General features: G+C 44.2%; 10 protein-coding genes across 10 annotated transcripts; 4 read left to right on the forward strand and 6 right to left on the reverse strand.

Moving 5' to 3' along the window:
* The first annotated feature begins 411 nt into the window (after positions 1-411).
* On the forward strand, positions 412-1,673 carry LOC131287296 (cleavage and polyadenylation specificity factor subunit 4). The gene is made up of 4 exons (XM_058316331.1): positions 412-644; positions 729-1,255; positions 1,321-1,475; positions 1,544-1,673. The coding sequence occupies exons 1-4, from the start codon at positions 542-544 to the stop codon at positions 1,632-1,634; spliced, it is 876 nt and encodes a 291-aa protein (XP_058172314.1). The 5' UTR covers positions 412-541; the 3' UTR covers positions 1,635-1,673.
* A 282-nt stretch (positions 1,674-1,955) lies between these two features.
* Positions 1,956-2,797, reverse strand: LOC131287656 (FAD synthase). Its single transcript, XM_058316728.1, has 4 exons — positions 2,771-2,797; positions 2,364-2,702; positions 2,163-2,284; positions 1,956-2,094 (listed from the first exon to the last, which is right to left on the reverse strand). The coding sequence occupies exons 1-4, from the start codon at positions 2,795-2,797 to the stop codon at positions 1,956-1,958; spliced, it is 627 nt and encodes a 208-aa protein (XP_058172711.1).
* Positions 2,798-3,215: 418 nt separating this feature from the next.
* On the reverse strand, positions 3,216-6,670 carry LOC131286253 (uncharacterized). The gene is made up of 8 exons (XM_058315183.1): positions 6,606-6,670; positions 6,387-6,519; positions 6,215-6,313; positions 5,914-6,150; positions 5,744-5,838; positions 4,057-5,677; positions 3,747-3,976; positions 3,216-3,671 (listed from the first exon to the last, which is right to left on the reverse strand). Exons 1-8 carry the CDS (start codon positions 6,611-6,613, stop codon positions 3,503-3,505), a joined length of 2,592 nt encoding a protein of 863 aa, XP_058171166.1. The 5' UTR covers positions 6,614-6,670; the 3' UTR covers positions 3,216-3,502.
* A 326-nt stretch (positions 6,671-6,996) lies between these two features.
* On the forward strand, positions 6,997-9,327 carry LOC131286353 (centromere/kinetochore protein zw10). Its single transcript, XM_058315300.1, has 3 exons — positions 6,997-8,628; positions 8,699-8,964; positions 9,038-9,327. The coding sequence occupies exons 1-3, from the start codon at positions 7,047-7,049 to the stop codon at positions 9,251-9,253; spliced, it is 2,064 nt and encodes a 687-aa protein (XP_058171283.1). The 5' UTR covers positions 6,997-7,046; the 3' UTR covers positions 9,254-9,327.
* Positions 9,328-9,356: 29 nt separating this feature from the next.
* On the reverse strand, positions 9,357-10,386 carry LOC131288215 (phosducin-like protein). The gene has a single exon (XM_058317331.1). It carries the CDS (start codon positions 10,233-10,235, stop codon positions 9,357-9,359), a length of 879 nt encoding a protein of 292 aa, XP_058173314.1. The 5' UTR covers positions 10,236-10,386.
* Positions 10,387-11,546: 1,160 nt separating this feature from the next.
* Positions 11,547-13,620, reverse strand: LOC131288217 (cytoplasmic phosphatidylinositol transfer protein 1). The gene is made up of 7 exons (XM_058317333.1): positions 13,382-13,620; positions 13,152-13,300; positions 12,991-13,079; positions 12,905-12,912; positions 12,758-12,829; positions 12,439-12,693; positions 11,547-12,350 (listed from the first exon to the last, which is right to left on the reverse strand). Exons 1-7 carry the CDS (start codon positions 13,430-13,432, stop codon positions 12,177-12,179), a joined length of 798 nt encoding a protein of 265 aa, XP_058173316.1. The 5' UTR covers positions 13,433-13,620; the 3' UTR covers positions 11,547-12,176.
* Positions 13,621-13,942: 322 nt separating this feature from the next.
* Positions 13,943-15,586, forward strand: LOC131288213 (CAAX prenyl protease 1 homolog). Its single transcript, XM_058317330.1, has 3 exons — positions 13,943-14,050; positions 14,132-14,249; positions 14,312-15,586. The coding sequence occupies exons 2-3, from the start codon at positions 14,154-14,156 to the stop codon at positions 15,572-15,574; spliced, it is 1,359 nt and encodes a 452-aa protein (XP_058173313.1). The 5' UTR covers positions 13,943-14,050; positions 14,132-14,153; the 3' UTR covers positions 15,575-15,586.
* Positions 15,587-16,011: 425 nt separating this feature from the next.
* LOC131288216 (protein C1orf43 homolog) lies at positions 16,012-17,555 on the reverse strand. Its single transcript, XM_058317332.1, has 5 exons — positions 17,306-17,555; positions 16,930-17,231; positions 16,772-16,858; positions 16,411-16,703; positions 16,012-16,046 (listed from the first exon to the last, which is right to left on the reverse strand). The coding sequence occupies exons 1-5, from the start codon at positions 17,459-17,461 to the stop codon at positions 16,012-16,014; spliced, it is 873 nt and encodes a 290-aa protein (XP_058173315.1). The 5' UTR covers positions 17,462-17,555.
* A 577-nt stretch (positions 17,556-18,132) lies between these two features.
* LOC131284775 (uncharacterized) lies at positions 18,133-25,125 on the forward strand. Its single transcript, XM_058313634.1, has 8 exons — positions 18,133-18,419; positions 18,491-18,611; positions 18,687-19,347; positions 19,444-19,509; positions 19,581-20,709; positions 20,778-21,024; positions 21,091-21,195; positions 22,534-25,125. Exons 1-8 carry the CDS (start codon positions 18,196-18,198, stop codon positions 24,964-24,966), a joined length of 4,986 nt encoding a protein of 1,661 aa, XP_058169617.1. The 5' UTR covers positions 18,133-18,195; the 3' UTR covers positions 24,967-25,125.
* A 49-nt stretch (positions 25,126-25,174) lies between these two features.
* On the reverse strand, positions 25,175-26,159 carry LOC131284776 (dynein regulatory complex protein 9-like). The gene is made up of 2 exons (XM_058313635.1): positions 25,767-26,159; positions 25,175-25,705 (listed from the first exon to the last, which is right to left on the reverse strand). The coding sequence occupies exons 1-2, from the start codon at positions 26,157-26,159 to the stop codon at positions 25,175-25,177; spliced, it is 924 nt and encodes a 307-aa protein (XP_058169618.1).
* Between the last annotated feature and the right edge of the window lie 103 nt (positions 26,160-26,262).

Genomic DNA, 26,262 nt, shown 5'->3' on the forward strand with positions numbered 1-26,262 from the left:
CGCGCTTAAAGGTACTGGTAACGAATTTCACTTGTTTTAAGTCACTGATGTGTTTCATACAATATTCCTTATATAATTGTATGCTTCATGTCGCCTCGTATCTGTTTGTCTTTTGCACAAACCAAAGGAAACATAATTACTTTATTGCTAGAAATTACGCGCGACTAGCGTGTCGTTTGCACGCTACATTTGCTACCGAAAATCTCAACATTGACCAGGTATATATGTAGTTTGCATGTTCCAAACATATTCTTTTTAAAATGATTAACACGTGGTGGGTAGCTCATATTTGCTCACATTTAAATTGAGCAAAACTGCCATCTAATTGCTGTCAAACGATCCCGTCAGTTGAAGATTTCAATCCACGCTCGTAAATGTCATCAGTCAACGTAAACAAAGCGGTGGTAAATAAAATTGTGCCGATTCCTGATCAAATGTTCCATCAAATATATTTTTGTGATAAAGGTTCCGTATAGCTTCGAGTAGTTCCACTGAAAGAAGGTAACCGGTATCGCCAGCTAAGAAGCTCCATCACTCGAGAATGGATCTACTAATAGCAAATGTTGATAGTTGGACATTTAAGATTGAAAAAGATCTGAACGAGCAATATGGAGCTCTCGCACTTCCTTTCCCCGGCATGGACAGTAAGTAGAATGCTTTCCGTAGCGCCCGTACGCAACAAGTAGTGAATATTTCTCCCTGATGACGAACATCCCATTCGTTTACAGAATCCACCGCCGCCGTCTGTCTATTTTTCAATGCATCGGATGGAACAGAATGCCAGAAAGGAAACGCGTGCCCCTTCCGGCACATACGCGGCGATCGCACCATCGTGTGCAAACATTGGCTGCGAGGTCTATGCAAAAAGGGCGACCAGTGTGAATTCCTGCACGAATACGATATGACCAAGATGCCCGAATGTTACTTCTACTCTCGCTTCAACGCGTGCCACAACAAGGAATGTCCCTTCTTGCACATCGATCCGGAAAGTAAGATAAAAGATTGTCCCTGGTACGATCGGGGATTCTGCCGGCACGGTCCGAACTGTCGACACCGGCACGTCCGGCGAGTGCTGTGTAATAACTACCTTGCCGGCTTCTGTCCCGATGGTCCGGAATGTAAGTACATGCACCCGCGGTTTGAGCTTCCACCACCTCCCGAAATCAAGGATCAAACACCGAAACGTCCAACCACCTGTCATTACTGTGGAGAACTGGGTCACAAAGCATCGTACTGCCCGAAAATGCCCCAAGAGGTAAGTTGTAGGCCCGTTTTCTGGTTGCTTGATGTGAAAAGATCATTTTTTGCATCTTTTTCCAGCAACGGGAAGCTACACAACGCATGGAAGATGCAAAATACCGTGCACTTGGATATTACAAACATCGAATGCACCAGGAAGGAGGAAACAATGCTGGCGGAGAAGAGGGTGCTTTTGTTCCACAGAAACCACCGCCACGTCCAATCGAGGAAATTACGTACGTACTGCTTTACTTCAATAGATATGATTCTTTCGAGTTACCTCACTGTTTTTGGTTTATTACAGTTGCTTTAAATGCGGCCTCAAGGGACATTACGCGAATAAGTGTACAAAAGGCCACCTGGCTTTCCTTTCCAACAGTGTACAAAGGAAGTAGGAAATGCATATTAGGGATTAGAGACGTAAAACACAGAACCTTAAGCAAGCCCCGTATCGTTTTTCTTATTTACGATTTATTTGGATCATTGAAACATTAAAATAAACCACTTCATTTTAAAAGAAAAAAAATATAAAGTTCAAAAGTGTACGAAGCTGCTCTTAGTTATGCCGTTCCTTGTGGTCAACGCATATTTTTATATATTAAACGAAAATCTTTTAAGGTACGATTGGTATCGGCATTCTTTGAATCACCTTTAGTACAATTTAGAAAACACAAATAAAACGGGTTTAAATAAGATGAGAAATTGACAACGTAAAGCTATAACCTGCCCGCCCTTTCGTATTTATCGCCATCCTTTAATGCATATGCTGGAAGGTAAGTCGCTTCTTCGTCGTTATTGTCAACTTTAAGATGAGGATTGGGAACCGTATTCGTTTTGTCACCTATCGATGTGTATCTGAAATCATACCGTTATCTTTAGAGCTTCCCCATGTCAATCACCATGCCACTAAATGAATACATTACCCTCTATCGTACAATGTACAGTACGGTACATTGTGCTCTCGAATGTACGCCCATATATCGTCACACGTCCATTCTAGCAATGGATTTATGCGCATTAGCTCCGGCCATCCGGGATCCGTTTCCTGAAACAATACCACACGGGGCCATATCATTATGCAATCGACCACTTGTGCGAGGTCAGTGTCGGTTGGGTGTTACTACCTTAAATGGTTCTAGCAGTGCACAGTACGGATCCGATCTTCGGGAACCCATGATACATGCCTTGAGCTGCTTGTCCTCCTTGCAAATGACCTCCAGGGCCGATTTTATACCGCCAGTAACGGTCGCTATCGTGATGCCATAGTGTTCCCTGCACAGTTCCACAAACTCCTCGATCTCACTGAAAGGGTTCAAGGGACGGACATAGATATATTTGATCCCTTTCGCATCCTTCGGCATGGAATTGTGGATAAGATCAAGCAACACCGTACAATCCTTGCCGCCGTTGAACGAAAGGAACATTTCCTGGGGCTTGTAGGTACTCAGCGCCTGCTGGATTATCTGCGCGAAACGTGGAAGAGAAGCACTTTAGTTAATGCACCACAGGCGGTTCGACAGACTAGCCTTACCCTCAGGGAATCTTTTAATTTACTCATTTTTAACTACGAAACCTAAACCAACTAATTGTTTTACTTATGTTTAACTACACCGACCAGCCGGCGCGTTTGTTTCTAATCACAGAGTAGCATTGCCACTGCTGTCATTTGCGGATGGTTGCCACATCAATTACCCAAGGTTTATTAACCCAAAGCATCGAAGAACATAATTCAACGCAAACCAGTTTTTGCTAACTTTTTTTTTGTTTGTTAATGAACGAACTTTTTTTTTGTTTGTTAATGAACGACTATAAGCGGCAATGTTCTTAATTAGACCGTAAAAAAGCCGAAAATTGTTATCGCAATACTCACGAACGTTCCATTTCCGCATAAGAACAATGTTATTTAGCTACGGACAAATTAATTTAAATTCCTTATCCATCGGCGTGCAAAAAAAACTAAATCGTTTCTTGCCTTTACATAAACATTTATTTTCATTATTACTTGCGTTCCTGAACGAGTAACACAGAAGAAATTGAATGCTAAGGAATCGGCTGCCTTTGGGTTCCGGTGATTAGAGTAATAAGAGTAAGGTTAGACAATTATTTAAAATTTGGCCCCGTACGGAGAAGAACACGTAATTCGGTACGCGGGAAAATGTGTTGTCACTGGTACGAATATTGATGACGGTGATGCGCAGCAAGGTTGGCGTTATCTTTCGGTACGCTATGGCGCGATCGGTTAAAATTATCCTTGCATAGTCCATTAAAGCAGTAACGCAAAATGATCACGCTCGATGCGTCGTTTGGCACACAACGGGACCGCCCCCATCACGTCCTGCGGTGGTGGCAGACCACCCTGCGCATTAGCCATCTGAGAGTAAAATAGTTCACGCATGCCGCACTGGTAGCCATACAGAACGGACTCCTGAGATCTGTGGGGGAAAACAAATTACGGTCGTAGATATTTGGTTGGTTGCTATCGATTTGAATGAGGAATGAATATTTACTTCAGGGTAACCTCCGTGACCAGGTTGCTTTTCCGGAAGTACGTGTGCAGTGACTCCGTGGTTTGCAACTCCTGGGCACTCCAGGGGCCACTTTTCTTCGCCACATCCCAGTTGGCATCGAGGGCAACCAGACTGTAGCCTTCCGCTTTGTCATAGCCATCTACGTTGATATTCATAGCCAGCTGAATGTCATTTTCAATCCTAAGGAACTTCGACACACAGGATTCAAACTGCAAGGTAAAAAACAGGTATTAGGATCACCAGGAAGTGCAATCATACAAACATTAAACGTATCGTAACGAATCAGTACCAGTGCCTGCACAAGTCGTTGATTTTTGCTGTTTCTTTCCTGCATTACCAGAACGAGCGTCATGTTCTGCTGAACGCAGACGAAAAGTTCCACTTTGACTAGGGCCTTGTCGTCATCGCTACCGTTTGCCTGCAAACCGGCACCCTGTGATATGTCCTGCGATTTTCGACGCTGTGGAATGTATTCTTGCGGTGACATGGCCATGTTGTAGCTGCATCCTGGCGTGGTATCCCAGCTCGATACACCGCTCGACTCCGGATCGTTCATAGCCAGCACGGTAAGTTTCGTCATGAGTGGCGTCAGCTCGAGGGCGCTTTTGCGCCGTGAGAACAGTTCCGGGCCTCCGCTTGTAGAACTGTTTCCCGCACGCTGCGGATGTTGATCGTCGTTCAGATTGAACGATTTTATCGGGAGGCTGAGGCTTCGCCGATCTTTTGGAGTTGTGGCGGTGGATTTAACGGTACCCGGTAGTTCTGGCACAAATGATTCGCTTTTTCGAATCTCTCCACCAACTCCGTTAGCTGCTCCCGAAGGTGGCCGAGATTCGATCGTTTTGTTCGCCTTATCCTTCGACTCTTTCTTCTCTTGCTCTTTTTCAACCATCTCGGCAAAATGTTCATTGCGGAGTCGTTCAAAATCCTGGAACAAACTGAACGACATTGCCCGTTTACGCTGATCTACCAGCGGATACAGTGGGTCGGCAATTGTCTTACGAGCATCATAGTCTTTACATAACATCTGGTGTAACTGAGCCTTGCGATTTGTTTTAAACGTATCCGCACTAGTTTCGTCGGATGCGGAATGATCGTCAGTCTCATCACGCTGCCTTTGGTCCAAATTCAACATTGATGCAGCTCGCACACTTTTCGACGTCATGAACGGATTGTTCAATATTGTGTACTTCACTGCGTTCAAATGCGGGAGCAAACCATTACTGTCGGCTGTCTCCTTCGACGGTTCTTCCACTGATACGTTCGCATCGGAAAGATTCTCTCCCTGCTGCACCGAGGCAGGCACATCTTGCGTCACGCAAATCGACATCATGTTACGGTTTGGCACAATCTTGTTCTCAGTCAGTGGTGTCGAACAGACACTGGTTTTTCCGATAAAGTTGGGAAAGCTATCCGATTCGTCGAAGTTGATGGAATTCACGCCGGAGTCGATAATGTCGCGGGAGGTTAAATTTTTGAACTTTAGTGGCAAAAATGTTGGTCGCGAAACGCTGAACGGCTTTTTCGGAGTCTGCTCGCTTACCGCCTCCGAACCAACCGTTTCTTCCTCGGGAATGTGAGAGAATATGATCGATTTGTCCGACTTCAGCATAGGATATCCCCCGGAACTACCGAGCCCCTCTTTTGAAGGGATGATTTTCTTCTTAATGGCAAACGGTACAGGGCCTGTGTTTGGCGCGGAGCTGGTGCAGTTGTTGAAGTAAATTGGAATGTTTCGCGACGCCTCAACCAACTGCGTGTAATCTCGCTTGGTGATGTACGCACTGATCAGACTGACACCGTTCGGAACATGAAATGCAACGGTTATCGATTCGGCTATTTTCGTCCGATACGGATCGGAATATACGAGCAGTTTGGTTAAACTGATTGGCAACTGTGTAGCCAACACTCTGCAAAAGGATTTTATAGCAATAAATAGTTGATATTAACTACCGTACTCGCTCGCAATTACTTACTTGTTGTGGTAAAATATGGAACCACCCAGTACTCCTTTATTTTGTAGGAAACTCTGAAGAATTTGATTAGTTTCGAGATAGACGTTACTTGCACACTGCACGGGGAGATAATGAAGAACAAAATTAACATAAAATACTTATTATTACACTAGAATCATGCAAGGAATTACCTTTGGCAGTCGTAGGGAGGGCATATTTTGGAAAATATTACCATTGAACTGCAACAATGGCAAACAGGACTCCATCAGGCAAAACACCTTTTCGTTGAAACCATTCTTCTGTTCCTTCTCAACGTACACAGTGTAGAGTGTATTGAAATCGCCATGATACAGCTCGATCAACGAGGATAGTAAGTTCGCTCGGTACTCCAGGATGGAGTCTGGAATGTTACGGTCCGACCCCACTGCCTGGAGAGAAAATAATTCATCGTGAAGTTTTACCAGGTTTCCAATCGCTATCAAACAATCTTACCAACATAAATCGACCGTGCGGGCGTAAAGCAAATTTACCATTTTGCAATGAAATGAACCGTACTTTCGACAGAGTTTCGCCGAGGAAATGGGTTGATCCCTGCCAGGGGAGACAACAAACAAAATTGAGCACTTCCAACCGCAAACAGAAAGCATGCCAGTCGGGAACTTACCATTAATTGACCACAGAGCGATTTTTTCTGCAACTCCGACACCCACATCGGGTGGAAGTAAATAATCGAACCAGTGGGGTCATCGTTTTCCACCTTCTTAGTTAGGTCGTAAACAAAGATTATCATCGTTTCCCTGCAGAACGATAAGCCGGTTAATAAAGACCCGTTCGTTGATATTTGGTACACGAAATTAAAAGGATTATGCTTTTGGTAACTTACTTCGACATCGTGGAAACTTTGTGTAATGCACTTCATTTGCAAACGAAAAGCGAAAAACTATTCTCCCTGCATCCGAAGTCTGAATAGAATGGGACTGGGTTTGAAGGGAAATGGAAAACGTCAACCAGTGTCAAGGTTTCTAGATGAAATCCCAGTATGCTTCCGCAATGTTTTAATCAAAATACATTAATTAATTTATTTAAATTGTATTCTGGCTTCTTTTCGAAATAGTAATAGGTTTGTTTGATATTTTTTCTGAAATTATGTTTATTTTAAATAGTCAGCCCGATGACCAGGTGCTATGGAAATCTTGATTCCGCAAACTTCAAATCCGCCAATGTTTGACACCTTTCCAACCGCTTTCATTCGTTGGCATCTTTGGCCAAATTTACGTTGTGCGCCAGTTCGTAAGGCCAACGCTTTGGTAGGAATCGGTCAAAAATGGAAAATATCGCTCAAACTCAGTTTGAAAATGTGTCTTTCAACGTTCCGGAGGTGCTATCGCTCATCCGCAAGCACCAGGAAGAAGTGCGAGATGTGGTGACCGCAAACTATGTGGACTTTGTGGCAAACAACGCCACTAACAGTACACTTATAGACAGTGGCAAAGAGCTGGAGACGCAAATAAAGGAGCTCGTCGCCGCCACGAGTCAGCTAACGGTGGACAAATCTAGCGGAGCCTGGAACGACCTACGCCACTACCAGCGCGACCTCGAAGAAGGTGTACGGGGGTATAAAATCGCCAGGAAGCTGCTATCGATCCACGACCTGTTCGAAAGCATCAACCTGAAAAGCAATGGGTACGAGAAAAAGGCGCACATACTGGGCAAGATCAAAGTGCTGCTGGACGAAGTGGAAGATCCAGTCCTGCCGGAGCTGCACTGCTTCCAGAGTATGATCCTACGCTACGAAACGGAATACGAGACACTTACCAACGATCTCAATGTGGAGTTCACCAACTTGGTAGTGCTGCAGCAGCGATCATTCCAAAACACCAAATCGATCACGATAAGGATCCGGAAGGACGAAGACAAACTGTACCAGGTGGTAGCTACGCTGATGAAAACGCAACATGACTTCGAGTCGGTATCTCAGTTTCTGCTCGAAAATGTCTTTGCTCCCGTGATCGTAAAACCGGTCGCACTGATTTGCGACGAGCAATCCGATGAGCATAACGTGCTGATCCAGCTGTCCTACCAACAATCCGTCACCGAAGAGCTACGCCCCGGGTACAAGACCGTACTATCGAACATAATGCAAATTTTTTACAACCTCAGCAACATGAACATTGTCGTGTCGGACGAAGAGTGTCTGTTCAAGGTGATTGCTAAGCAGATGAAGAAAGACCTGTGCGAGATGCTTATCGAGCGTTGCCTGGAGCGTGACATTCCCGACACAATCGAGGGCATGAAGGAATCCACGATGGTGAAGGACGTGTGCGAGTTCAACACATTTCTGCTAACCACAAAGTTTGCTGACGACCGAAACGATCAGCTGTTGGAGGTGTACGCCAACTCAATCGAAACGATCCATCAGAAGAAACTTTGCGACAATGTGCTCGAATCTGCACTGGACATAATGAAACGCGAAAGTCACGAGATGGTGCTGATCGAGGAACACGAGTACCAGTTCGGCACTTCCACCATGCGCTTCTCGAGCTGCATGGTAACGCGCACGGTGGTGGAGCTAAAGAAGTTCCTCGACAAGGTACTAACCGAAGCAGACGCACACGGGAAATCAGCCGAACGGTTCGTCAAAACGATCGCAACGATCCTAGAGCGGTACACTGTCGACGTTCCGATGTCTAACGAGAAGCTGCTCTTCAAAATACCGCAACAGTCGGCCCTGTTCCGGAACGATTGCATGTACCTGAACTACTGGCTGCAGAAAAATGACAATAAGCTAAAGGACCACTGTTTGTTCACGAACATAGCCGACGCACTGAAGGCGTGCGGTGAGGATATTTTCCAGCACCAACTCAACAACCAACGGACGCAAACAATGCAAGCATTGAACGGATTTAGTAAGTTTGTGATAATTTTTACTTTTACCCGGGATGAAATTCGACCATAGCTTACGTTCTTCTTTGACAGAACTTTCAATCAATTTAGTCGAACTGGGAACCGAGCAGCAACGTGCCATCCGGCAGTGCATCCGGCAGTTCGAGTTGCTGAAGAACGTCTGGCAAACCGTTCTGCCCGACCCGGTCTACAAGCAAAGCTTGGCGGGGCTGATAGATTTGTTTGTTCGCGAAATCATTAAAAGAATACAGAGCCTCGAAGACATTACCACGGCTATTGGCAACGGGTTGGCGTTGCTTATTGACACCATGAAGGAAACACTGCCAAATCTGTTCAAGGTGAGACAGACCGATCGATAAAGAAACGCAAACAAGTTTCATTTCATATGTACATTTCCTTCGTCATCTCTAGGATCCCAACGATGTACACCAGCATGTTAAACAGTGGACGAAACTACTGCAACTGCAGCAGATATTGAATGGTTCTCTGGTGGAAATTACTGAACTCTGGGCCGAAGGCAAGGGTCCACTAACGATGTGCTTTAGCACCGAGGAAGTTAAGCATCTTATTCGTGCCTTATTCCAGAACACCAAACAACGCCAAGCTTGCATAGCTTCTATTGTGTAAAATCGCGTTGAAAGTATGTCTACTTCTACTGTGGCCGCTTCGTGTCATTGCGACAAATAAATAAGTTCAGGGTTTTAGATGTATGTAAAATGAGATCCATTTTTTATTGCTGCGCAACGATTGTCGGTTTACATGATCTGTCATTGATAATGCCATTCTCGACCAGGAAGCTTTCAACGTCTCCGAAATCGAACTCATCGCTCAGATCGTCGACCAGCTTCACGAAGTTGCCGATCATCTGGCCACCCTTGTAAATCAGCAGCGCTGGCACACCAGACGTTTTAAAGGTATTGCTCAGCCCCGCATCGCTGCTGATGAACTTGCAAAACTTTACGTTCAAATACTCTTTCGCCAGCTGTTGCAGTGCCGCATTCATTTTCGTGCACGGTCCATACTTTTCCCGGTAGATGTGGATAACGACGGTGACGTTTTTATCCTCCTTATCGACGGCTTGTAGGAAATCGTCCCCATTCTTCAGATCGATCAGCTCACCGAAACAGCCCTTCCTGTTGTCCATCATGGCAAGCATTTCGGCCATGCGCTTTCGTTGATACTCCTGCAGGAAATCTTCATCCATGAGCTCCTGAAATTCGGCATCCAGCTCGCTCATCGCTTCGGCTGCCTTATCCTCTTCTTTCGTGCGCGCCGTAATACTGAGCTTTTTCAGCAGACGCAACTTTTCCGCCTCATCATGTTCGCGCCGCTCGGCCTCCAGTTGCTTGAACCGCTGCCAATCCTGTATCACACCCTTCGGGCCGGTATTTCCAGCCGTCCCCGTCCAGTGCGTTTTATTTTGCACCGCTCCCGGAGCCTCGGAGCTTGCGGCGCCGCGGGAGCTCAGCTTGGATGAGGCACCCCGTGCGGAACTACCGCCCTTGGATGCTTCCGACGAATCGCAATCATCATCTCCGGCCTCATCTTCGCTGCTACTGCAATAGTTGTGTATTTTTTCACCGAGCAACTTGTCGTCTAAGGTAGCCATGGCTGCTGGCGGTTATTAACGGTTACGCCCAGCGGGTGTGCCTTGTCGATGTGTGGAGGTGTGAACGGTTAAATCCAATTATACAGGCCAATTATCAATTAACTCCCGTAACCTGGGTCTCACAAGTACGATTGCCCTCCTGAATACACAGATTAAGTAACCTCTTTACCCACGCATTTGCCCACGTTAACGACACAAACACACAATACACTTGCTAGTATCTTAGCAATTTTTATACTTATCGGATACTACTTAAGTTAATAAATCAGTTTAAAAAGTACTGCAGACATAAACAACCATCGCACTCCTCCACCTCGAGAGCGATTAAACAAACAAACAAGAATGAAGCTGGAAGTGTTAGGCCAAGGTTGCTACAACACGCGTAATTGCGCACCATCTACTATTCACCTTTTTCCGCGTTCAGCACACATTTATTCGGATGATTAAATTAGTTTGATGATTATAATAAGCACTAAAGTCTGTGCAAACAATAATTAAATGTTACACTGCAGAGAACAATATTTAAAACCAAACCAACCGCTGACGATCGATACCTGTCCCATTTCCGCTGACGATCGATACCTTTGCTTCGGAATCTTTAACCCTACAACATAAACTGCACTCTGCAAGCCTCTCTTGAAGCGCAAATCTATTTTTATCATGTTGTGATCATAATCAGCATTTTCCTTTCGTTTAATCACGGGAACAAAACGATTAGCTAGACGTGAATTTCTTGCTGTTCCCACGGTGATACATTGAAAAAAGATCTAATGGCGTGAGAATACGGTATAATAATTTCACGTGAGCTGCAGCGTGATGTAACGTAAGTTTTAGAGCTGAAGAATCGAATTTAAAGAGAATGTTAAATCGTAATTCAATCAAAATCTTCGTAGTTGCTAAGCATACATTTTTCTTTCAGGATATTCTAATGCTGGTGATGTATTGCCCACGAGTGACGACAATGCGAGGTGCCGGCAAGAAACCGGTTTCTTCTCAACTGCGTTACGCCGGCATTGGCTGTGGATAACACATTTCGGTACCTTTTACGAAAACAGGTTCTTGCTGCTTAAATGCACGATTTTAATATTGATTTTTCGTTATTAGTTCATAATTATATATTTATTTCCTATTGATAAACATGCGTACTTTGGTGAGGTTTCGTGTAACGGCGTTTGACTGGCCAAAACAATATTTGAAGCAATTACTATATGGCCAACTTTTACCATGCGTATACCTTTTCCATTTCGCATACCGCTCATCAATCATATTCTCAGGAGCTGCAAAATCAGGTTGACTTTCTGAAATCGACGCATCCGTCCGGTTTGGTTACGTTGGAACCGTCCGTTCAGGGAGGAAGCATCGATACGAAGCTTTCATTCGCCGACATTGACTGCAAGAGTCCAGAGCAGGCAAGAATCTTCGGATGGAAGAAGGTGGTTGTCCGCTTCGTACTATCTCATTAGCTATAACTTTCTTTATTATAGATGGTGATTGATGAATCCCAGTCCGTGTTTAAAGTATTTGACTACTGAGGAACCTACTCCCGTGACAGTGATAGTTCGTGCATAAGATATCAACAACGGTGCGGGCAATTAAATCTAGTGAAAAGTATTCGAGTAATGATTCTGTCCGTCGGTAGCTTCGACTATTGCCTCCTTTTTAGAGATTCCATCGCAGGAAAGGTACGTACTGATATACTGATAGAACTAGTTGGTCTGTTATCATTGAGCTGGTTCACCTGTTTTTCAGGATCAGTACCGAGATCGACTGGAGTGGAAGGATAGAACTCTCCCATCGCCCATCAAATGCCCGACTATCATTGTAGTAGTGGATAGTAGTTTGCACGCTTGGAAAGGAAAATAGTAAAACCGTCTACCAGAGCTATTACAACTGGACTACAACGCTGCGTTGCTTTTTTCTGCCCCTCCATAATTTGTTTCTTCACTGAACCTTATCAGTTTCAACAGCCGGCGGCATCGACTGGCGTAGCTTATCGTTCGCCTCCATCTGTTTATCTTTCTCGTACATGCGAACGTCTTCAATGCTCATGCCGTGCCATTCGTCGATCCAAGCGAACGCTTGCCTGTGTCCCAGCAGTAGGACGTCCCGGATGCACTGTAGTGATAAAAGTGAACATTAGCTTTTCAGGTTGCCGCCAGCGGTGCTGCCGGGAGTGCGAGATAAAAAACCGATATAAATGTACCTTCTGAATGAATTCCTCCACCCGCGTCTGCAAGCCCCACACCTCAAACGATGCCTCGACCAGTTTGTAGGAACACATCATCGGTTTGTCCGTTTCACGCCATCCCTCCACCAGCGGGCCGCGTCCAGTGACGCGGGACTTGAAAAACTTTGGATCCTCTTCCCTTTTGTAATGCTTTTCAGTGGGCTCCTCGAATGCGATGTCCACGTGGTCGACGATACGGGTTTTAAGACTTTCTTCGGGAAGATTCAGACACTAAGGGGAGTGGGAAGGATCAAATAAAATTAGGGCCGGGCAGCCTGGGACATAGTATACCTACGTTATCCGACGTCCCAGCATTGTCCTCAAATCGGGTCAGTATTCGTATGTGTAGCTTTGGTATGAACGAACACTATTGGAGGGATATTGGAAAAGGGAGAAAGTTAATAAACTTATCCTTAACCGGAAGCTCCACACAATGTCTTACCGTATATTCTGCAAGTGGCAATTAGTGAAAAAAATCAGATTTCAATAAAAAAAATTAACGCACTATCTCCGGATTCCTACACTTACCAGTCACTGTGTACGGATAGTAGTTCCAACCCTTCTCGATGACATAGAAAACTTTTGGGCAAACTGCTTGCAGCCAGTACGGCAATCGGCTAAGAACGGCAAAGAACAAATCGTATCAATCCTTATCTTTGCCCGGTTTGTTTGCATTTAAATGTCCATACCTCGATAAATGTATCCGTTTCTCCGTGTACTGCCCCTTGCCGTGATCTGGGTCGAAACATTCCTTGTTCTCAATCACCTCCACGCCTTCTCCATCGTTCGACTGTTCGAGGCTGTGGCGCGCAATCATGTACAGTTGGCCAATTTTGTACTGGAAAAGGCAAAAGTGGAAAATTTAAGCCACTTTTACTTGTTGCACGAAGAAACCATATAACTCAAGTCTATATTTTACCTCTTCCACGGTGAGCGGCATGCATATTCGGTATTCCTTCGTAAGTACCATGCTGTTTGATGTTTTTGCTACAACCTATTTGTTACTTAACCGTCAATAGAACTAACTTGGACGCCGATGATTGATAGGAAAGTCACGCACCTCGTTTGTACTTTTGTTACTAGTTTCGGTAGGTTCGCAGACGGAAGATTGTAGCTCACACGGGGCCGTTTTTCAACGGAGCTCGGATTTTATCCGCAAGTTTTCCCCAGAATTTTCAATCTGACAGCGTAAATATGTTTTTAATCGATTATCTTGACAGTTTGACAAGCACCTCACAGGGGGCTATCTACTTTAATGTGGAAAGGCTACTCACATATTAGTTTGTAATTGCTTCTCTACATCGGCGTTCATTGCTAGATGATTTGGTTTAAATCTTCGCTTTAAAAGTATTTAATCATTTAACAAACAAGATGTTTTAACCCAAACGTATTTCTCGCTTCGTCGACACCAACGTGCGTGAATGTACCTTTATTTATGACCTTGGTCAAAACAACAATAAAAATTGACATTTCGTTTTCAAGCCGCTTTTCCGATAGCACAAATTCGCCTTTGCGGCACAAATCCTCCGGTTTTTCCGAATTTGTCATCAAAAAAGGGTGGTTGACGTCGTAAAGTTCCGCCGTAGAGGTTTGTATGGTTGTTTTGGCCATGTTTGCAGCGTTACTTGAACCAGAAAAAAAATATTTTGAACCTTCTTTTCGTCCCCAGGAGATTCCTTCCACCTGCAACCATGCTGGAGTTAGAGACCCACGAGTTGACGCTCTACTCGATTATCCTTTTTTTGCTGCTGGAATCCCTAATCGACATTTATCTCACCTTCCGACAGGTACTTTGACTGCCCCTGTAATTATTGGTATTTGCTGATAAAGGTGTGCTTGTCTTTTTCAGCTACGTGTCTATCATGGCAGCAAAACGGTCCCGAAGGAGCTGCGGGATGTAATGGACGCGGAAACGTTTGAAAAAGCCCGTCTGTATGGGTTGGATAAAGCGAACTACGGCTTGTTCAAGACGATCCTGTGCGATGTGATGATATCGCTGTTCGAGCTGTACTATGGCTTCATGGCTCTGGTGTGGATGCGCTCCATGCAGCTGTCGGAAAAGTTTGGCTTGAATCCTCGTAGCGAGATTCATGTCGGGTGCCTTTTCGCCGTGTTGCTGAACATTATCGGCACGCTTAAGGAGATGCCGTTTAAGATTTACTCTACGTTCGTACTGGAAGAACGGCACGGTTTTAACAAGCAGACCGCAGGGTTCTTTGTGAAGGATCAAATCAAGGCGTTCGTCGTTGCGCAGGTGCTAACCATTCCCGTGGCAGCGGTATTCATCTACATCGTTCAAATCGGTGGACAGTACTTTTTCATCTGGCTGTGGGCGTTCGTCGGCGCCATTTCCCTGCTTCTCATCATGATCTATCCGGTTTACATTGCACCGCTATTCGATAAATTCCGGCCACTGGAGGACGGAGTGTTGAAAACGAGCATCACCGAGCTTTCGAATCGTCTCAAGTTCCCACTGGGACAGCTGTTCGTCGTCGAAGGATCCAAACGGTCGGCCCACAGTAACGCTTACTTCACCGGGCTGTTCGGTGTGAAGCGTATCGTATTGTTCGACACGCTGCTACTTAACAAAGGGCTTCCGGACGATGACCCAACACTAACGGAGAGCGACAAGGGCAAGGGTTGCAAGAACGAAGAAGTGCTGGCAGTGCTTGCACACGAACTCGGCCACTGGAAGCTGGGCCATATTTCGAAGAACATTGTCATCATGCAGGTACAGCTGTTCCTCATCTTCCTGGTGTTTTCGCAGCTCTTTACCTACGCACCGCTGTACGAGGCGGTTGGCCTGCCGCCCGGCGAGAAACCCATCCTTATCGGACTGATGGTGATTATGATGTACGTGCTGGCACCGTACAACACACTGATCTCTTTTGCGATGACCATCATGTCGCGCCGGTTTGAGTACCAAGCGGACGCGTTTGCCGTTGGTCTGGGATACGCAAAGGAGCTGGGTCAAGCTTTGATCAAGCTGCAGGTTGATAACTTAGGATTCCCCGTCTACGATTGGATGTATTCGTCGTGGAACCATTCGCATCCGACTTTGCTGCAGCGCCTCGAACGGCTCACCACTGAAGAAGGGAAGAAGAAACGATAAGCAATGGTTCCTGGGGGGAATCTTTCCGGGGACGAACTGACTGTATTCAGTCATGTTTCAGTACTTCGTACAAACGAAGTTTTATTGCACCAAAACAGCTCTTTTCAGGCAATGACGGACTCTGCTTAGGAAACACAAAGTTAGCTTAAGTTAGTGTTATTTTCACATTTCATCGCAGCAGTTCTTTTTGTTTCAAATCGAAATGGTAAAATAAATGTAAAGAAAAACACTAGTTGAAGCGTCTTTTTTTTCTCAAATAAATTCTATTTTTTAAGGAAAACCCAAAATTCTTTTTCTTTTTAAAGGACAGTAAAGTTTATATCGGAGTATGTTTTCGGACCATCATCTGTCATCGGATTCAACATTTTGGAGCAACTCTGCACTTTAGCGTGTTTTGGAGAGTTCGCTTTTGGAGGGATCCCACTTTCTAAACCATTTCAATTTTTGAAAGACCTGCGTATGGTAAATGTTTCTTTAGAACCGTTCGACGAATAGAATTGCAGAAGCGTTTAGGATAAGAAATGTGATTATAAGAGGAGAAAGAGAGAGAAAGAGAAAGAAGAAGAAAGGAAATACGCAATAGCAGTTGGAGGAGAAGAAAGCAGAAAGTTAGCGATAAATTGTGTTTCCAGAAAAATGGTATGCTGGTGCTCACGGATGTGAGATACGAAACGAAGGATTAACCAAAAATTATCTTATCTTCACTACAAAGAAGAATGTACAATAAGCTATAAGATCTACAATGAAAACTAGATGATGAATGGATGGTTCAACATAAAGGGTAATTATGCGGAAATGTGACCAGTATGGTAAAGTTCTTTGGGCAACGGGCTAACCTGTCTCTCCGTGGTACTGAGAGATACTGAGTATTTCGTTTTCCTCGAGATCGTGTTGCTGGAATTGGTGCTGCTGTTGCTGCTGTTGTTGTTGCTGCAGCTGAACGGCCAGGGAAAGGTTCATTCGCGTATTGGACATCACTGTATCGGTACCGCCGCCCGTTGTAAGGGCTACTGGTGGGGGTCGTAGTCTGGCCGGATCAAGCAGGGACTGCATTTTTGACTGCTTCTTAACGGGCGTCCGATTCGGGGACGACTTCCGACTGCTCGAGTAAGATTTCAACATTTTGGCGCTAAAAAGGAGGAAACATTAACGATAGCACATTGGTTTCTCACAACCGGTTTCAAGTTGGTAGCTTACGCTTCGGATAATTTTTTCAGCAGTCTTTGGTAGGCTTGGTATTCCTCTTGACCGAATTCATTCGGATCGTGCCGGGCATGCTCGTACCTGTGTGCAAAATAAAGAACCAAATGGTCATCATTTAGAGCTTGCATGTGTGAACCAACTCAAAACCTTACATATCACAGAACTGATGAATTAATCTTTGACCCGATCCATTCAGCGGTGCTGCCAATGTGGTTAGCAGGAACGCCCGTAGACTATCCCTCGGATGTCTTGCCGAGCCATCTTGTTTCGTTATTTCTCGCTCCAGTTCTTTCACATCATCGACGGCTTTCATTCGCCAGTAGTACGGTGGCAGGGTAGTATCCGGTTGCAGGATGTACTTTTCGTCATCGAGCTTATCATCCCAGATGAGCTTCGGTTCGTAGTATATTTTCTGTATACAATCGAGCCTGCGTTCTATTTCCTTCTTAATTGACTGATGGTGGGTGGAAAAAGTAACAATTGATGCAAATCATTAATTAGCTGAAATGAAAGAGCTTGGAAACTAACCTTCTTTGCGTCGTGCCCAACTGCAACGTGCGGTCCGCGACGCTGCCGAAGTGTGAAGCGAACGATTTGCCTTTTAGCGAAAATGAAACACATTGTTACGCCCAACACTCCACCGCCGATAATCAGCACTATCATAACACCGGACAACTCCTCCATGTTTTTGCATTCGTGTTGCGGGACACTATTCTATGTATTTAGCTAAATGTCGTCTAACAGAGAAAAATCGATCGATTAACTCCCGAAGACCTCCTGTTCCTTTTTCACTGGAGATTAAGTTCGCTATGAGTTTTAAATCAAACAACCTACTACTTTTCAAAATTCGTTGGAATAATACACTTCTAGTTTATTAAGGGACTGGCAGGATTTAGCTATAATTCTCGATACTTTGTGATTTTCTATATCTTCTTTGAGACGGACTTTTTTCTGTTTTTCTGGTATGTTATGTTGTTCCACTGATTGTTTGTTGTTTGTTTATCTATGATTGTCATTTTTACCTACGGTTTATAGTTGCTTGCTAAGATCTCACATTAACCAATCAGGATATCATAGCATAGAAAAAATGTTTCCTTTTTGAGGCGTCGACCTCCTTCTGTTGTCTTGATTTCATAGTTTTTCAAAATATTGTTTTCGATTAAATCCGCATTCTAGTCAGCGTTCATTGGCCAGTCTTCATCAAAGTAAATTTTGATTTTATAAAATTGCAGCAGTGTTGATCCGGGTTTAGAAGACGTCAGTTGAGATGCTCAGTTGTCAGTCTGGTAAACAAATACTTTTGTTTTGCATTCCGAAATGCGCACCGTCAGGCAGTAGTTTCTGTGTTTGCGCTTCATTTAGATGATCAGAAATACGTTACCTTTGTCGAGTGTGTTTAGAGAATCGCTACGTACAAAATGACGCCGGAAAAGAAAAGACGTCCCGTAACGAAGGTACCCAAGGGTCCTAGCTCGCCGAAAAGTCAGCAGGACTGCGCTGCAGCTGGATCTTCCTCGGAAAATTCGTCTGGTGAGTTGGTGATTGATGTTCAACCGGATCCCGAGACCCGTATTCCTACGATTTCCGGAAAGGAAAGTGAATTAAAAAATGGTATACCAAAGCGTGTGCTTCGGAGAAAAAGGTATGTAACGCATTGCATCACTCATGACTGTATCAATAAGTAAATGCGTAATTTTGCGTATTGTGTTTTAGAAGAAAAATGTCCTTACCCTGTGATGAGGAAGCAGTGTTTGACGAAAAATTTGAAGAAACGATACGAAAGTCCGCGACTAAAAATAATTTAACACCAATTTGCGTAAAAAAACTACTAAAGGTAAGTTCAATTTCCATTTGTATACACTTTGCTAAGGACATTTTCAGTCAGTTACACTTGTATTCATTTTTGCAGAAACTAGTTATGAACGACCATGTATTTGCTATAGTGAGGCTAAAAGAAGAAGAGGAGCAGGAGAAGAAGAGGAGAAATTCTGACACAAATTCTACTGAAGCAGACGATGGAGACGATGAAGACGAAGATGAGGACGAGCGTACTTTTCCAAAGCTTACAAGACTAAAGGCAAAACAGCTCAATCAAACGATCTTTCCCCTGGTGCCACTCAATGCACCGGCAACCGACAAAGAGGTGGCTGCATTGATACGTGAAGATCTGAATTCCGACGATGACGATGAGGAGTACAAGCCCGGCGAGGACGACATACCTTCGGATGATGATCCGAACACTACCATATCGGACATAGACTCGCAGCCTCGAACGCCAGCAACGATTGTGGCCGTATCGGGGACCGATAATGATGCTGAGTTGAGGTATACAAAGGATGGTCTTTTCAAGATACCCAAACCGCGAAACGACAGCTATTGTTCGCAGTCGGAACAGGAGCAGGAAAACATCGCATTACGGACGCGCTCAAAGCTATGCCTAACAACGACCGACATTGAAACGTTGGAATCGACTTTCGTTCCACCGGATATTACGACAGATATGTACGAATACGACGGTGATATGGATCAGGCGTGGAAGGATTTTTTAGAAGAGTTTACCAAACCGCTGCGTGAGTATGCTGTTTGATTCACTGGAAACGTGTCGTCGACTGGAAAGTCGACACGTGTACGCATTGAGAAGCTCCATGTTTCGTTTCTTTTTACAGCAAAAGATCTAGAAGAGGATGACGATAATGACCCGGAATATGTCGCGGCAGATATGCCGGTTCCATGTAAGAAACGATCGGAGACGAACCTTTGTAACGACCTGATTTAAAAAATTACGAATTCCTTTCGTTTGCAGTGGACGCTGAAGAGATGCGTCCTGTGAAAGTTTCGAAAAAAGAGCTGAATGAACTTGTGTCGGAATTGATGGAAATGAGCAACATAGACGAACCGTATTTGGAGCAAGCGCTAAATGAAACGTTAAACGAATCTTTAGGCTGTGTGGAATACGACTGCAGGTCGGATATGCTGAGGACGCCGTTGCCCGAACCATCCCACCTTCAATCTGCACCGTCGGCTGCGATACAATCAGAACTCCCTGCAGTAACGGAGAAGTATCCTGTGATAATGCTGGAGGATCAGAATCAAACATTTGACTCGCGGCCAGCAAACTGTGATGGTACATTATTAAGGACGCAAGACATGACAATGGTGGCACCTGACTTTACTTCGACACCGATTGTACATCGAAGCGGTGTAGATACGGTTAAAGATACTACTTGTGAAATTACCTTTCGCGGAAATGACTCGAGCACGGATGTTATGCCTCAAACGGTTGAAAGTTCACATTTTGGGCAACACATTTCGTTTCCCTCTACGAGCACAATTGATCAATATGACAGATTCTTCATCCAATACTCGGTTCCGGAGGCATCGAAGCCATTGGGTTCCTACGAAAACTGGCATAACTACCATACAGTGCAAGTTCCCGTCAAATTGGAGCTGTTGGACGAGCCGGTTGGGTTTAACGAGTTTCAACTACAACTTTTACAACAGCAACTTCGTATGCACGTTCAACTTACGACTCAGCATTTCTTACAAACTTACGCCCATCCATTGTTCTGGGAGTCCGCAAAAACGTTCAAAGACATGCTCGTAGAGTTGGAAACGGTGTGTAAACCTAAACCTAATGTACTACCATGGAATCTACCGCTAGCGCTCGAGTGCTGCCAAAGCTGGGAAGAGGAGCTGGCGAGCGAGAGTGAAAGCAACAAGTTGTATATTAAATACCTCGATGAATCAATCGCGCACGCTGAAAAACTCCAACTGGCCCGTTCCAAGTTTCACCAGGTCGATTTTCACTGGCGTATAAAGGAAAAAATACTAACAAGCAAAGCCTTCCTGTACCCAGCACTAATTCCATACAAGACGTTTCGGCTTACTCTGGAACAGTGCAAGAACGGACGATATACCAAGAACGAAGAACAGTGAGTACATGTGCATAAGCTGTTTTTTCTTCAATGTCTAATGTGCTTTGTTCTCTTTCGTCCGACAGTTTGATAGCCTTCTGGTTTCAACGGGCTACCGAGGAGTTGAAAGAAAAGCGTAACATTCGCAGGTCAATTAAATTTAAGGACAAACCTACTAGTCGAGAGGTTACTGACTACATTGCCAAACATGTTGGTCCAATGTACACTAGTGCGCAAATCAAAGACCTAATTCGCAACAGAAAAAATATTGTTCATCCCAATGCGATAGATGTGCGTATATACTTCGATTTGAAATCGTATGATAACTTTACAGTAATGACTTCTTTTGTTTACTTACAGTTTTTCTTGCGATACGGATATTCACCTCCGTTTAAGCAGGTACTGGAGTACATTGATTTCGACAATGTGCTACCGCTCGAGTCGTGTCAAAAAGGATTACTACCTGCTAACTGGGAACGTTACATTTCACAGGTCCGCAAAAAGGTATGTTGACATTAGCTTATCGTAGAAACTAAGCAACTCATCAATCTATAAAATAGTAACTTCTCCAATAGAAGGCGATTTTTCGGTTCCTTTTTTTTTATTTTTCTCCAAAGTACCCAATTTAATTTATTTATCCTTAAATTTTCCTCTACGTTTGACGATGCGCCCTTTTTTGCTTGAGAAGATGGCTAATTCGTTTCGAAATCCCCAACACTTATTTTGTTAGATTGATATGCTTGGTTCTCTTTGATTACACTCTTTGGTGAGGCTCTGAATAGAATCTTGCGGAATGATCCAAGCGTAACAGAAATTTACACTTCTAAACTTTGCATACTTTGAAAATAGTAATTAAATTGAAAAATAGAAATTTTTTTCCAATTTTCGCTCATATATCAATTTTTCTGCTCATGTATATGTTATGTAGTAATTTGAGTTGAAATATCTCTACGGTATAAATACGCTAAAAAAGTTGTGTAAATTGTTGAAACAAATCATTCCAACAAATGGGATATCTCTTGTTTCAAATTGTTCTATAGGAGCATATTTCTGACTCGTTCGGTATATTTAGCCTTATTGCTTGGCGTATTACAAATGCTTAAAGTCATTATCGTTTTGATTGCATTTTAAAATGTAAAACGTTTCGTGCACTTCACGTTTCTGATAATAGCATGATCTTAGCAATGTCATTATGAATCGATAAGTTATACAAATATTATTGAAGTTAAAACTAAACTAAAGTGCACACAACGCGCCGGAAGCTACTAAAAATAATTGAAAAACGGAATAAAAAAGGGAATTGTTGGGCAAAGTTTTTCCGCAAATGTAATATTCCGCACCCTACGTACTTTCAATTTTTTAAATTTCAGTTAAAGGATGCCTACAAGGTAATCAAACATTTTATTATAAATCACAATGGAACTGTACACGGAGCTTCAGATGCTGTATCGAAAATCTGTTTGTAGCTTCCTTCGTACTACATCATTATTTTCAACGATGTACACTACTTTGTTTTATGGAGAAACCTACTAAAATTTTATTAGGTTTTCGTAACAAAAGCATTGTACCGTTGAGTACCGTTATTTTCAGTCATGATTTACATTTTCGTAATGCGGAATGTGAGCAACAAATCAGGTACTCCAGCTTTTGGCTGCGTACTGTTTGTTTTGTTTATATCGTTGGTCTCGGAGGCAAACGTCATAACATAGTGAAAAATGTCGGAAAGCATTTGGCTTCGGTGGGATTGTTTTTGGTAAAAAGTGCGCTGTTTTTCTTGATGAAAGACCAAAATAACTTTTACTTATTGTGATTTTCCCTATTTTCACTTTTTTGCTCTTGCAGAGTCACACCGTTGAACGGAAGAGCGGGCGCAGTACAGGCGAAGTTAAGGACGAGTCTTGCCAGTCATCCAGCTTCGCGCAAGAAGCCATTTCCGATGATGCGAGTTTGCAATACAAACTACGAGTATTACTGCCGCAAGAATCTTGTGAATCGAAACCGGAGGAAAATGCATCTTCTACATCACCGCCATCGCTCATCGAAACGCATTGTGAAAGTGTGAAAAACAGTTCCGAAGAGCAGTCGCAGCGTTGTGATGTTGTGACGAACGGCTGTGAAATCTCGTGCAGTGTGGTGTCGGCGGAAGAGCCAAATTCATCGGAAAACATGAACAATGATGAATCGTGGAGTAGATCCTTAACTTCATCGGTGGCCAGTGTAACGGATTGCGGCTGTGTTTGCCACGGGTTGAAGCAAAGTGTCTCACAAATTGCTGTGCATATTTCGTCCGATGGTCATCTGTGTCGAGGTGAAACAATAGACAGGTTTAATCATGGTGATGATAACGGTAGACTAACACTTTCTCCGGAAGCCACACGGAATGTTTCGTTGTCGGCACGGAATAAAGATGTAGTCAAACACAGTGTGAACCGATTGGCTGCAAGCGCCACCTTGTATGTTGTCCTGAAAAGGTATCTTAAGGAGTTAAAAGAACAATGCAAACAGGAGCTAGCAGGCGGGAGCGTATTCAAACCGTCGCACCCGATTGGGAAGGTGTACTTACATATGGTGCAACTGGCAGTGTACGCTCGGTTTTTGGGAGGACTGCGAAAGATGAGTGAAAATTTAGCCGCCTATCACCATCGCTACAGCTCCCTCCAGCAGTACAACCCGCAGCGATTGTCGGGACTTTTGCAGTTGTTCCACTTTCAGGAGACCGATGGTAGCTTCGTCGTGAGCGCGCGGTACATATCAAGTTCATACGATTACTGTAGCATGGAAGATAAGGATGCGCTGTTTGCGTTCAACTATTATGAAAAAGTAGAGGAAACTTTGCTAGCTGCCGGACGGTCCGATCTGCTCGAACGTTTCGAGGAAGTAGTGAAAAGATTCAACGAGCTCGAGGACAGTGCCCCGCAGCTGTACTATACGGTGGAGGAACTATTGGGTGAATCGTTTCCCGAGCTGGTCGACATGTTTCTTACCTTTCTGCTGCCAGGCCAGGCGGCCGAGGTTGGTAGATTCTTCGAACACTTTATCCTCACGAACATGAATGACTTTCTGGAAAAGTTGAACATTTTTTTCGGCAAGCAACCATCGCAAATCAAAAAGGTGCACGCCTGCTTGAATGAGCTTTCGAATGAGCCGAACGTGACGATTGACCAGGTTAAGTTAAAAGTATTACCGCTGCTGAAGGGCAGTACGCTACTTACCGAATGGTTTCTGCAGCTGTTTCCCACTGAACGGCCACCCGAGTCGCCGCTATGTGATTATGAAAATGTAACTTTGAAAAAAACACTTAACACGGATTCCTCCGAACCCGGGATGGTGTACGAACAGGTACCGTACGTTGAGACGGTTCCGGAAGGTGCGGATCATGCGCCTCCACATAACACGATCCGGTACATCCAGGGGCGCATCTATCAGGGTACTCTTCCGGCACGGTTAACCTTTCTCGCTAACCATTGCCTTCGGCTGAAGAACGATCCGGGCGCAACTCCAAATGGTAACCCGGAGTCACACAACCTCTGTGATGAGGCAACTCTGAAAGCGCACGCTATTCGCCTCAACCCGCTAGTGCACTGTCCGAAAGGTATTACGTATGCAGATGTGGCCCATCTGCTTTTGCCGGGAGGCAACAAGGATGCAATTTCGGGACCCTCTGCATCCGAAAGTGGTAATACAGTGGACGAATCAAAGGGCACAAGCTCACCCAAAAAAGTACCACCAAAGCTACCGATTAAAAAGCGTTTCAATTCGCCCACTTCGCGCAAGATAAGCAATTCGCCGAATGATGACACCAACGCTGGTAAGGAACCGCAGGCAGCAGCGTCGAAGAAAACATCAAACGTCTCGACAACGGTGCTTCCAGGTGATTCGAAAGCTTTATCGACGTCAAAAAAACTGAAAACTCTAATCGAAACCCCATCATCGTCGCGTGAAGTGGATCAACGGGAAACGGTTCCATTAACGGCCCCACCAGTACTATCCAAAGTGGAAGCAGCACAGGTTCCGCATGCTTCCAACGGTCCGTGCACTTCGAAAGAACGTATTGAACCGGAGCCACCCGACAGCCAGCCAACGACTGCACCAGAAGTGCCGAGCTGGACGCGAGAGGAAGACGAAATCATTTTGCTTAAAATCATCAAGGGTTATACGTCGGTGGACACGTTTGTTAAGATGATCGAGCAGCAGCTGCCAGAGAGGACCAACGAGCAGATTCGAAGTAGAGTTGAATTTTTGAACGAAATGTTGCAGCGGGTCAATCAGAGCTGAAAGAATGGAAAGCAAAGCTCAATGAGCCAGTAGGTTAAGCTAAAAGTATGATTTTCAATGTGTAAAATATAATGTAATTAGTGTTTGTATATTATAGTCTGATTACTCGGTAAGAAGAAATTTGAAATATAAGTTCTATTTAAATGCCTTGTGCGCGAATTAACAGATTGTTTATTACTTTTGAGCGATTAATACTTTTTCAAGAGCACTATTTTTTATGTTTCCCTTTTCCTTTATGTTTACCCTTAGCTTTCTTTCCACCCATTGGGCCAAACCTTCCAAGACGCTTCCGCACCATCACTCCGCGCCACCATGCTTGAAGTTTGGTTGCCATCCGACCGCACAGCTCCTTATGCTGCATTTGCGCCTCCCAGCTGATCAACTCCTTTTCCAGCGATTCAATTTCATGCTGTCGCTCTTCGTAGTTGAGGTGCAGTTCGTTCCAGTGTTTTTCGGTGGCGCGTACCTTTTGGAATCGTGAATCCTGTTCCTCCTTTTCCCGATCGAAACGATTCATCCAGTCCTCTATTTCTTGTTCCGTACTTTCCAATTTCCACCGGTAGAACTTTTCGATCGCGGCAGACGCCACGATGGTATGAGTTTTATCGAGAGCGGACGCCGTTAGTACCTTCTCAAGATGATCAACACGATCGGAAATGGTGTGCTGCAGTTGCTCTTTGCGTGATGATTCCCAGGATTTGATGAAACGTTGCTTTGCCATTTCAATTTGAGATTCTAACTGAAAAAAACACGTGGAAGGGTAAGAATACAAAGCGCGTATGGGTTTAACGAAAACTTACGTGAAGTTTTTGGTTCTGCTCGTGAAACTGATATTTAAGGACCTTTAACTTTTTCATCAACCGATGGATCTCTTTGCAACGTTCCAGATACTCGACCCGATCGTAGTATACTCTCGCTTCACCCGAGGAACTACTTACGCGGAAATCTCCGGCTTTGTCTGAACAGATTGATTCAGTAGATAGCGGTTCATCACTAGATCCGATGATGTCAGAAAGAATTTCATGCAGTTCTCGTTTTTTAACATACAGCAGTTCGGCGATAGAATATGTTTTGGTTGAATCAAACAATTGCGAATTTTGTTGACACCAGGATAGAACTTCTAATTTTCGTAAAGCTTCCTGAATTGCGGTCTTGGTGAAGGTTCTTCTGCACGTTTCAATTGATTCTGTCATGGTTCCTAAAGGCTCTAGTGTGAAGGCGCCAGACCAATGCAATAGTTGTACAATTCGGTGAAAAGTAAAGTTTGTTCACTTTTGTTCTGAAGAAAACATTAAT

Source organism: Anopheles ziemanni, chromosome 3 (genome assembly GCF_943734765.1).
Source record: "Anopheles ziemanni chromosome 3, idAnoZiCoDA_A2_x.2, whole genome shotgun sequence".
Taxonomy (NCBI): Eukaryota; Metazoa; Arthropoda; class Insecta; order Diptera; family Culicidae; genus Anopheles; species Anopheles ziemanni.